Source organism: Propithecus coquereli, unplaced genomic scaffold (genome assembly GCF_000956105.1).
Source record: "Propithecus coquereli isolate 6110/MARCELLA unplaced genomic scaffold, Pcoq_1.0 Scaffold241, whole genome shotgun sequence".
NCBI classification, from domain to species: Eukaryota; Metazoa; Chordata; class Mammalia; order Primates; family Indriidae; genus Propithecus; species Propithecus coquereli.
Window position 1 is genome coordinate 2700408 of NW_012147964.1, and position 12299 is coordinate 2712706.

The 12299-nt window shown below is 53.3% G+C and overlaps 1 protein-coding gene across 1 annotated transcript in view; it reads right to left on the minus strand.

Annotated features, from left to right (window-relative positions):
* Nucleotides 1–9096, minus strand: part of ATCAY (ataxia, cerebellar, Cayman type) — a 34779-nt gene extending 25683 nt beyond the window's left edge. The window contains exons 1-2 of the mRNA XM_012646138.1: nucleotides 8952–9096; nucleotides 6603–6717 (exon numbers count right to left, since the gene is read on the minus strand). Coding sequence (XP_012501592.1) covers nucleotides 6603–6679 — 77 coding nt within the window. The 5' untranslated portion in view covers nucleotides 6680–6717; nucleotides 8952–9096. The remainder of the gene's footprint in view (nucleotides 1–6602; nucleotides 6718–8951) is intronic.
* Nucleotides 9097–12299: the final 3203 nt, after the last annotated feature.

Genomic DNA, 12299 nt, shown 5'->3' on the forward strand with positions numbered 1-12299 from the left:
GTGTGTAACACTAAATTATACATACAACAGTTTATTTATTTAAAATTTTTTTTTAATTTCAGAGTATTACAGGGGTACAAAGGTTACATAAATTGCCTTCGCACCACCCGAGTCAGAGCTACAAGCATGCCCATCCCCCAGACAGCGCTCACCGCTTCTCTCAGGTGTGAGTTTACCCATCCCCTCCACACCCCGCCCCCCGCACCTGCCCGACACCCTGTGAATGTTACTCCCCATGTGTGCACTTCTTAATTTTTTTGATTATTCTAGACTACGTGGTTCATCTGTGAGTTTTCTCAAATTGTTGGAAATCTCCAAAACATTTTTCAATGTGTTTATTGAAAAAAATCTGCATAGAAGTGGACCAGTGCTGATCAAACTCGTGTTGTTCAAGGGTCCACTATATATGTGTGTGTGTGCGTGTATATATACATACATGCATATATGTGTATATATACACACACATATATACACAGACACGTATGTATACTATTCTTTCTGTATATTATATAGAGGACTAGATAGATATTGAAATCTATAGATACACACACAGTATTCCCTCTAAGCTGTTCTCTGGCTTTGCTATTCTTTCTCTATACATATATTATACTGTTTTCTGTCTATATATCTGCTTTTCTCTCTCTATATATATTATTGGTCTCTACATGTGCTATTCTCTCTATATATACTTTTGTTTTTTTTGAGACAGAGTCTTGCTCTGTCACCCAGGCTGGAGAGCAGTGGCATCATCACAGCTCACTGCAGCCTCCAACTCCTGGGCTCAAGCGATCCTCCTGCCTCAGCCTCCCGAGTAGCTGGGACTACAGGTGTGCACCTATATATACTACTCTCTCTCTGTACATATACTATTCTGTGTGTGTGTGTGTGTGTATACACATATATATATATATATATGTATATATACAGTTGATCCTTGAACAACATTTGAACTGCCTAGGTCCGCTTTTATGTGGATTTTTTCCAAGCAAACTCAATTCAAAATACAATATTCAAGGCATGTGAAACCCATGTGTGCGGAGGGCCAACTTTGAGACTTGAGCACGCGCAGATTTTGATGCTGGGGGGTCCCAGGACCAATCCCTGTGTGTATGAAGGGACGACGGTACTGTTCCCTCCATGCACGCTGTCCTCCCTCTCTGTGTGCACCATTCTCTGTATCATACAGAGACAGGGGACATTGATCTCACTCGAGCCGTAAACACACGCATCTGTACATACGTCTGTACACGCACCATCTTCCGCATTATATATAGGAAGACGGACGGATGGATTTGGGGCGCTATCTACATGCATGTGCACACACATGTGCACACACAGAAAATGCTAAAAGCAAAGGCAGCGGAATGTCGACGACGGGGTAACCCTGGCACAGGTACACCGATATTCCTTTTGCCATTCTTGTAAATTTTTTTCTAAGTTTGGAACTCTATCAAAATAAAAAGTTGCAAACAAACCAAACCCACAGCACTCGGTGGTGAAGGAAAGGGGCTGAGGGACCCGTGTGACACCTGACCCTGCACCTGCTCCTCCTCAGCAGCGAGACCTGGCCATGCACCCCCGCCCTGTCCTCAGTTTCCCCACTTGGCCTTTGTCCTGTCCCTCAACCTACTTCTGCCGGGCCCAGGGCCTTTGCACACGCTGCTCTCTCTGCTTGGAACGCGTGGCTTCCGCCCTCAGCCTCCTTCCCCCGGTTCCACTCTCCTTGTTCTTCCCAGGGTTTCAGAGCCTCCCCTGACCCCCCCTGATGTGGTCAGACCCCTCCAGGGCCTCTCAAAGTACCTTGCACCCAGCTGCCACCTTGCATTGGGTTGCGAGGCTGTAAGGGACTGGTATACAGTGGGTGCATATTATTAGAATGGATGCATGGAGAAATGGAGGCAACTCTCAGCTCTAGCTCTGCAGGCCTCTGCAGAAGGGCAGGGGGAGAAGGAGTCAAGGAAAGTGCAGGAAGGGCAGAGAGCACAGGGCTCTGACATCCCACAGGGAAGCACAAAGACCCTTCTCCACCTCCCCCACCCCGCCCCGCCCACCTGCCCAGGGCGGGGTCCCGAGCTGGGAGGAATAGAATCACAAGCTGTCTGACCCCAGACAGAGGGGCCTGTGTGCTGCCACAGCTGGACGTGGTGCCAAGGGGCCGCGCTCGTTTCTTCCAGAGATGAGGAAGACAGCAGCCGCGTGGGCAAAGCCCCATGCTGGCAAAGGCGTGGCTCACGGCCCAGGCTGCACAGCGAGGCCGCTGTCCTGCGGACACTGAGCCACTGAACCCCAGGAGGACCCCCTGCAGCTGAGAGAAGCCCGTTTGAAAGAAATGCTCATCCTCTGTTCACACTAGCCTCACCCCCTCCCAGAACGGGCCTCCAGTCCACATCGAAGCTGCCTTCAGCCCCAGGTTTGTCTTACAAAGGCTTGGGCATGGGGATATTTTTTTTTTTTTTTTTTTTGAGACAGAGTCTCACTCTCTTGCCCGGGCTAGAGTGAGTGCCGTGGCATCAGCCTAGCTCACAGCAACCTCAAACTCCTGGGCTCAAGTGATCCTCCTGCCTCAGCCTCCAGAGTAGCTGGGACTACAGGCATGCACCACCATGCCCGGCTAATTTTTTGTATATATTTTTAGTTGTCTGATTAATTTCTTTCCATTTTTAGTAGAGACGGGGTCTCGCTCTTGCTCAGGCTGGTCTCGAAACTCCTGAGCTCAAACAATCCGCCCGCCTCGGCCTCCCAGAGTGCTAGGATTACAGGCGTGAGCCACCGCGGCTGGCCGAAAAAAATACTTTTTAAAATTAGTTTTCTTTTTTTGAGACAGGGTGTCACTCTGTCGCTTGGGCTAGAGTGCAATCATAGCTCGCTGCAACCTCAGACTCCTGGGCTCAAGTGATCCTCCTGCCTCAGCCTCCGAAGTAACTGGGACTACAGGTGTGAGTCACCACACCCGGCTAATTTTTAAATTTTTTGTAGAGACGGGGTCTCATTATGTTGCCCAGGTTGGTCATGAACTCCTGGGCTCAAGCGACCCTTCCACCTTGGCCTCCCAAAGTGCTGGGATTATAGGCACGCCCCACCGCACCGGGCTGGGATAGCTTTTGAAATATCGGTGGCAGAACAGAGAACTGGAGTGAACATACACAACCTAATAATAATAGTAACATCGGAGATGATCGTTCACTTGTGCAGCCTTCATCATTTCGAGAGCCCATCCCAGCTATCTCACCAATATCTCAGGACGACTTCGTGAGCCAAAGACTATGATTCGTATTTTACAGTTAAGGAAACAGAAGCGCTAGGATGCCCCAAAAGGTGCCCCAGGTGGCAGAGCAAACCTGTGGGGAGTTGGGATTTGAACCGGGGTCATCAGATTGCAAAGATGACGCCCTTTTGGTGAATAACATCAGAAAGCACGGCAGGGAGTCTGTGCTGCTGGGAGAATATTTTTATGTCCAGGATGGTTTTCTGCTTGGAGACACCAGGTTGAAGAAGGTTTTCAACATCCAGGACACTGGAGTGCAGCATCACAGCTCACTGCAATCTTGAACTCCTGGACTCTAGTGATCCTCCTGCCTCAGCCTCCTGAGTAGCTGGGACTACAGGCACCACCACACCCAGCTAATTTTTTATTTATATTTTTTGTACAGATGGGGTCTCACTATGTTGCCCAGGCTGGTCTTGAACTCCTGGCCTTAAGCGATCCTCCTGCCTCAGCCTCCCAAAGTGCTGGGATTATAGGCATGAGCCACCACGCCCTGCCTGGTGACCCTTTCTACATATTCAGGCATCAATATTATTTAAATTGAGTTGGAGAGAGAGACTTCTAGAAGGGCCCGTGGAAGGGAGAAAGAAATTGCAAAGGTGAGCGGACAGGAGCTGTAGGTGCTGACCCAGGGGCCATCTCTCTGCTGAAACTTGCAGACCGTGAGTGCAAACCCCACGGACATTGGTACCAGACAGACAAGCGAGTCTCAGCTCCTCTGAGAACAGGCACCTCTTGCCACGAAGAAACACACAGGTGCCCGGGATTCAGAGGCCTGGAAATGACTGAATTCAGAAGAGGCCTGAAGTCCTTAAATATGGGGGACCCCTGTTCCACAGTGGGTGCCCCATTCTGCTTGCACATCAGTGGACAAGAAACTCACGATCTCCCACATCAGCCCAATCGAGACCTGTCGTTTGTTTTATTTTTTTAATATTTTTTTCCTATGGCCACCTCACCCCGAACGCGCCCAGTCTCGTCTGATCTCGGAAGCTGAGCAGGGCCGGGCCTGGTCGGTACTTGGATGGGAGACCTGTGTTTTAAAGCAGTCGTCTGTACTGCGTTTAAACCCAACTCTTTTCAGGCTTATTCACTCGTCCTAGTTCTGCCTTCCGGAACCCTCCCCGGATGAGATTTTTTCCAGAGCTGGAAATGCTTTTTCAAATTCTCTTTTTTCAGGCTGAACTCACCCAGCCCTTTAGACTATAACTCCCCAGATAGTTTACATAACCAACTCTTCCGCATCACGTCCTGGGGCTGAGTTTCTTGCATTAAAGGAGAGAGGGGTGAGCACTTGTCTCCAGCCAGGGAGTCAGAGTCGTGCATCTCGGCTGGACGCGGTGGCTCATGCCTGTAATCCCAGCGCTTTGGGAGGCTGAGGCGGGAGGATCGCCTGAGCCCAAGAGTTCCAGACCAGCCTGGGCAACATAGCAAGACCCCATCTCTAAAAAAAATTTTAAAAATTAGCTGGTTGTGGTGCCCATGCCTGTAGTCCCAGCTACTCGGGAGTCTGAGGCAGGAGGATCGCTTGAGCCCAGGAGCTGGAGGCTGCAGTGAGCTGTGATGACGCCACTGCACTCCAGTCTGGGAGACGAAGTGAGACCCTGTCTCTTAAAAAAAGCAAAAATGCATACAGCTTCCTTCCCGCATGACTTGTTATTCCTACCAGTGTCCGTCACTCATTCACCCAATATCTATTGAGCGCCGACTGCATGCCAGGCACTATCATGGGGCTGGGATACAACAGTGATCAAAACAAAGATCTCCCCTGCTCTTGTGGGGCTCTGTTTGGTGGCGTGTTCCGCACATTGGTGGTGTAAGCATCCCCCTAACTAAACACCACGAACCGAGTGCCTTCAAGCAACGTTCGTCCTCTTATAAATTGAGAGGCCAGAAGTAACCCTGAAATCAGTTTCACTGGGCAGGGCAGGTCCCTGCTGGGGGCTCCAGGGGAGAACTCGTTTCCCACGTGTCCCAGGGTCTAGCAGCCGCCCGTGTCCCTCGGCTCGGGGCCCTTCCTCCCCCTTCAGAGCCAGCAGCGCAGCGTCTTCCAGTCTCTCTGCCTCCGACCCTCCTGCCCCCTCGTGGGAGGACCCTGTGCTGACACTGGTCCCCGGGTCATCCAGGGTGATGTCCTCATTTTAAGATCCTTAACTTAATCCCATGTGCAAAGTGCCTTTTGCCATGGAAGGTAGCACTCACAGGCTGCAGGGATCAGGATGTGGCTGTCTTTGTGGAGGGCCATGATAAAGCCATTATTCAGGAAGGAAACAATTCAGGTAATTGGGGAGGAGGTGATGAAAGGGACCAGTGAGGCTTTCCCTGAAAATGTAGCCCAGGGGCAGAGAGACCCAAAGTAAGTGAGGTTGGGCATGAGGGAAAAGCATTGAGCTGAGGGAACAGCCAGTGCAAAGTTTGAAGGTAAGAGTAAGCCAGTCAAAAAGGAACAGGTAGGAGCCACTGCAGCTATCGGGGCAGGAAAGGCAAGGGGAAAGGAGGTTGTAGACCCGGCGGGGGAGGCTAGATCCCAGGTTTTCAATGGAATAAGCATTTGCCTGGTTTTTTTTCGTTTTTTTTTTTTTCGAGACAGAGTCTTGCTCTGTCACCCAGGCTGGAGTGCGGTGGTGTCATCATAGCTCACTGCAGCCTCCAGCCCCTGGGCTCAAGTGATCCTTCTGCCTCAGCCTCTTGAGTAGCTAGGACTACAGGCATATGCACCACACCTGGCTAATTAAAAAAAATTTTTTTAGAGATGGGGTCTTGCTATGTTGCCCAGGCTGGTCTTGGACTCCTGGGCTCAAGTGACCCTCCCACTTTGCCCTCCCAGAGTACTGGGATTACAGGCATGAGCCATTGTGCCTGGCCTGCCTGAGGGATTTTAAGCTAGGATAGGTCCCTCCGGCTGGCTGCTGTGTGGAAAAATACACTCTCACCTGGATTCATGGGAACCCAGGTAAGAATAGTGCAGTATCAATGAGACAGTTTTAGGAGAATGTTTAGAATCCTTAAAATAGTGTAGGGTGGGGGCTCTTTTGGAGCTTTGGGTGGGGGGAAATCAATCTTGAATATCCACCATGTGCTTGGCCCAGATAGTCCGCTACGAGGCCACAGGGAGGTCTTGCCCACGTAGTCTCAGCTCTCACGGAGTGCGGAGGTGAGAACGTGAGCGGATTAGAACCTGGGCCAGCCCCTGGCCAGCTCCCTCTTAGAGATGCCCCGGCCAGGCGGCAGTTCCAGAGGAGGCTTTCACTGCCCACCTGCGGTATGCCTGCACCCGCCTGGGAGAGGTGCCTGGCCCACTCCCTCCACGGCTGTCTTGGGAGCCTGGAAGTCCTACCTGGGAAGATCCTCGTCCTGCCATTCCTCCTTCACGTCCACGTTTTCCATCCGCAGCGTGGCCTCGGTGGTCCCCATGGGAGCAGGAGCAGGTGCCGGCTTGGAGCAGGGGTGAGCTCTGAAGGGGAGGCGCAGAGGAATGGGGTTTACTGGGCAGTAATCATAATAACAGCCCCCCACGTGCAGCACCGCTTACTGAATCACATCCCAGCTCCCCGGGGCTTCCCCATTTTACAGGTAAGAAAACAGAGGTGTAAAGAGCTGAGAACACCCAGGTGGGTCTAGAGTTTGAACCCAGGTGAGGGGCTGAGCCTTCAGCTACAAACACCCTTCCCTTGGAAGCTCTGAACTCTACCATCTCCTGGGAGAGCCAGGACCCAAATAGACTCATCCTCCCTCCCTTACCTTGGAAGCAATCGATCCGAATAGCCATTTATACTAAAGTGTGAATGACTGATATACTCAAGCCTCCCCACTTTCAAAGAGGTCCTGGTTAACTCCAACTCATCTCTACCTGCCACCTCTACCAGGCCACCTGTTCTGCCCCTCTGTCCTCCTGAAAAGAAGCAAGTCCTAACAACCTGCTGACCCCAGGGCTAACAGAGGCAGTGTGGAAAGAGAGCATTGTCACCAGCAACTACAAAATGCCCATTTTGTGTTTATCATTCTGAGGAGCCCACGGCGGGGTAGGGGTAGGTCCGGGTGGTGTCCGGGCAGGATCAGAGCTACCAAGTGAGACTGAACCTGGGTCTGTCCCGGGGCACGGCGGCCTCTCAGACCACTCACCTCTCTGGGCCTCAGTTTCCCTGTCTGTAAATGAAAAGGTTGAATGAGAGGTGACCTCTATGACACCCTCTGGCAGAACATTCCAGGATCTTATGATTCAACCAACGCCACCTGTTTTGTGCCTTGAAACCAGCGGTTGGCACCTGGGGGAGAGTCTGCCGCCCCTCCCCCACCCCCTATGGCATTTGGCAATGTCTAGAGGCTTTGCTGTTTGTCACAACTGGGGGGGGGGGTGCTCCAGGCTGGAGGCCAGTGCCCAGGATGGCACCCCCCCACCCGAGAATGATCGGGACCCAGCTGTCCCTAGATCCGAGGTTGAGAAACCCTGTTTTGAAGGGAATGGCCGTTTCTCTGCTTGCACGTCAGTGAAAGGGCTTTGGGCCATATTCGGCGGTCACCCTGTTACCTCCTTCCGTCCTCCCAACATCTCCTGTCTTGTGATGTCCCCTTTCCAGCATCTAAGGCCCCCGACTCGAGTCACGCCCCGGCTGCCCCTCTGTGGACCTGGCGCATGGCTAACAGTGTGTCACCCGGAGCCCCCAATGTACGTAGACGGTGGCTCTGCATTTGGGATGGCGGCTCAGCGAGGGAGGACGGAGAGGGAGCCCAAGCCAGGTGAGCGCCGGGCAGGAAGGGGGAGGCGGCAGGCGACGGCTAACGCGAGCCCCTCCCCCACTTGGGGTGTGAGTTTCTCACTCCGTTCTCCGTCCTGAATGTCGTCATTCATTCACGGAGGAGGGACAGTAACATGCAGTTATGGAAAAAAAAATCCCTTCCGGATGCTCCGCGCAACGGCAACCGCCTAGACCCTTATTGCAAGGGACAGTTTGCGTCATGTCCGCGGAAATTCGTCTGCTGTCTGGAGGGAGCGGTCTGTCGCCTTATCTGAGCCCCCAGGAATACGCTCCCCTAGTCCTCGGGGCCATGGGGACCCACAGCTGGAGCCACATGCGTTGACTCCGTAATCCTTTCACTATGGGGTGTGGCGGGTCCCAGTGGACCCCACACACTCCCGCATTGAGATCCTGGCTTCACGTTTGGGGACAGCAAAGGGGGCAGAGAGAGGCAGGCAGGAAGGAGGGGACAGGTGACAGGCGATCTGAGCTCGGATGTTGAATTATTAGCGCATCACATACAAGTTCCGAGACGGGTGGAGGGGGCCGTGTCTATAACCATCTCCCTCTGTCCCCACCCGACAGGCGAGCCTTTATCCACACGCTTAGGGAGTCCTGCTTCCGAATCCACCGCCGGTGGCTGTCCCAGTCCCTCTGGGTGTTATAAATAGGAGATGACAGAGGCGGGACAGGCCCATTTCAGCCGCCCAGGTTTTTTTTTTTATCCACCTAAGCTCTAAGCAGCGTCCTGAAAATGGTGCAAAGCTCTGCCTTCCGGGGACGGTGCGCGGAAGGTGAGCTGTGCCCGCGCGAGCCCGGGGACGGCATCGGCGACACGGATGTGGGGGCCTCGGAAGAGTCACCGGACTGTGCTCTCTGCTCCCACCCGCCCCCTCTGCTGCCGAGGGATTTAGAAGCAGCAGATGCCACCGGAAGGTGCCCGCACTCACCTCCGCAGCGGCAGCGGCCTCTCCTCCTCGTCACTGGCAAACAAAGACCGGCCCTGCCCGGGCGCAGCCGGGCATCTCCCGCGGTCCCCAGGCCTTGAGCGCGTCGGAGGAGGAAGATGCTCGCAGGGGCGGGTTCTGCATCCGAGGAAGGTCACCCAGGGCAACGTGGCCAGCGTTGGCGGGCTCTTTTGTCCAGGGGGTGGGGAGCACGGTTCCTGGTTAGCGGTGGGCTCCCCGATGCGGGGCTGTGGCGGCCGCGTCCTCTGTCACCATCGCTGCCTGCACCCTGTCACCGAGGAAAATACCTTCTTCCTCCCGGCTCCCGGCTGACAGAGAGGCTCAGGCTTCCTTAAGACAGTTAATTACGCTGCTTTTGTGTGCAGGGGGTTGGAGGGTGGTGGCAGGGGGCAGGCCTGACCACAGAGCACAGCCCCCTGCCACAATCCCGGCCTCTCCATTGGCTGGAAGAAGAAAGCACCCCCCAAGGGCCACGCCAAGCACAAATAATTTTCTGATGGCGCACCACGGATTTAAAAACAAAACAGGGAACGCACAAATAAATAAACGGTGCGATGGCCTCATTCTGTACAGTGGGGAGTGGGGGAAGAAGGTCTTGGGGACACTTCCCCTTTCAAAGGCAGCAGGGGTGGGAGGTGTCCCCTAAGCGGGCAGAGAGATAAAAAATGTCCCAGGGACCCTGTTTTGTGGGTCCATCAGACGGCCACGCGCCACCAATGGAGCCGTGCACCCTGAACCGGACCGGGTCCTGGGGAGGCAGGAGTTTCTCAGACAGACTCGCCCCCGCGAACAGCGCCCCCTGCAGTTGTGCGCAGGGAGTGGCGCCCACCTGGAGGAGTTCGAGGGGACGGTGGGATGGTGTAGGGACTCTTTGGAAAAAGAGTCTTGGCAGATGGAATTAAGTAGAGGATCTTGAGACGAGACTGTCCCAGAGGAGGGTGGGCCCTAAATTCCATGACGGGTGTCCTTAGACGAGAAGAGAAGACATGCAAGAGAAGGGGCCTCTGTGAAGACGGAGGCAGAGATCGGGGTGAGGCTCCTACTAGCCAAGGATTTCCTAGCTGCCGCCAGAAGCAGGGAAGAGGCACGAAATGGATTCTCCCGCAGAGATTCCAGAAAGAACCAACCCTGTGGACACCTTGATCTTAGACTTCTCACCTCCCGAAAGGCCAGACAATACATTTCTATTGTTTTAAGCTACCCCATGCGGTGGTATTATATTTTGTTTCAACAGCCCCAGGAAACAAAGTATAGGACCCTAAGTAAGAATTGAGATCTGTTCTCTCCTGCTCCTTTGACTTACTTGGGTGGTTTTTCGCCTGTTCTTTGAGCAAACACATCAAGTTCATTCCTACCACAGGGCCTTTGCACGTGATGTTTCCTCTGCCAGGAATGCGCTTCTCCAGAACTTCACGTTATTCATGTGTCAGTTTAGAAGTTCCCTCCTCAGAGGAGCCTTCCCAGATCCCCCTCCACCCTCCACTCTACCCCCCCATCACCCTCCATCCATTGCCCAGTTTTATTTTTAGTATGATGAACTTTTAAAAAATCGTGGTAAAACACACATGACTCACAATTTACCATTTTAACCAATTGAGACCGTACAACTCAGTGGCACGAAGGGCATTCACATTGTTGTGCGAACATCACCGCTATCTAGTTCTAGAACTTTTTCTTAAATGGACGTCCTGTCCCCATTAGCTGTCACTCCCACCCCTTCTCCTGTCCCTGACATCCACAAATCCATGTCCCTTCTCTGTGGATCTGCCTGTTCTGGACGTTTCATATAAATGATGTCACACACTGTGTGTCCTTCTGTGTTTGGCGTCTCTCACTGAGCACGACGTCCTCAAGGTCCCTCCACAGCGTAGCCTGTGTCAGTACCTCGTTCCTTTTTGTGGCCGAGCGATGTTCCACGTGTGGATGGACCACATTTTACATCTCCATTCATCCGCTGATGGACACTTGGGCTGTTTCCACCCCTTGGCTGCTGTGACGTGCGTACAAGCACTGGAGTCCCTGTTTCTAATCTCTTGGGCGCATTCCTGGGAGTGGAATTGCTGGGTCACGCTGTAATTCTATCTTTCACTCATTCAGGGACCTGATTTTTTTCCACAGCGCTCACCACTGGTTGAAACTACTTACTTATTTCTTTGTCGATTCGCTGCCCCGCCACCCCTTACTAGAATCTAAATTTCCAGAAAGCAGAGACCCAGCCGCTCTCATTTACCGACATGTTCTCTGCCCAGGGCAGCGTCTTCTGGTGCCAAGGAGACACACAGGAGATGCAGGTAGGATGCAGGAATGCCGGTCCCTTCACGGACACTTGATGACTTGGGCTGGACCCTCACTCACGGAGTCTGTAGCCCTCCAGACCACAGGCATGAAGGCAACCTGCCCCGTGGCAGGGGCGGAAAGCCCTGCTGGGGACAGAAAGAGCCCTGAGACCTTGGCTCAAGGTTTGGACGTCCCACCTCCTGGCTGGAGGAAGTGGAGCTCTTGGAAGAGACACTTGTGTTGATCGAAGGGGACATTCCGGCCGGTCCCCAAACACAAGATGTGAGTAACATTTTGCTCTCGGAGAACCCCTATTTGCTTGGGAGAAACAGGTGGTCAAAGAACTGCGCTGATTGGGGGACGTCTTTGGAGACGGCCCTTGGGGGGAGATTTCCTGGAACATACGGGACAGGGGTGATGACGATGTGAGTCAAGCCCCGAGGAGTGAGCAGGAGTTAGATGGTCGAAGAGGGAGAAGGGCTTTCTGGACAGACAGGCCTGCCCGGACTGCTTTGGCGTTTGAAGAACAGCAGCTCGCGGCCAATGGGACGGGGCCCTGGGAGCTGTCCGTGGTGCTGCAGCCGCCACCAAGGAGCTGCCTCGGGTGACCTAAGCTTGGTTCCCTGTCTGTTCTTGTTTCTTTTTAAATTGTGGTAAAATACACATAACGTAAAATTTAAATTTTAACTATTTTTAAGTGCACAGCTCAGTGGTATTAAGCACATGCACGTTGCTGTGCCGCCATCACCACACTCCCTCTCCAGAACTTTCTCATCCTCCCAAACTGAAGCTCTGTCCCCATGAAACACTCACTCCCCACCCCCTCCCCAGCCCCTGGAACCCACCATCCTACTTCCTGTCTCTGTGGATCAGACGCCTCTAGGGACCTCCTGTGAGTGGAATCACACAGGATTTGTCCCCTTCTGTGTCTGGCGCCTCTCGATGAGCACAATGTCCCCAAGGCCCATCCACGCTGTGGCCTGTGTCACAGTCTCATCCCTTTTCATGGCTGAGTGATATTCCACGTGTGGGAGGACCACGCTGTGTTTATCC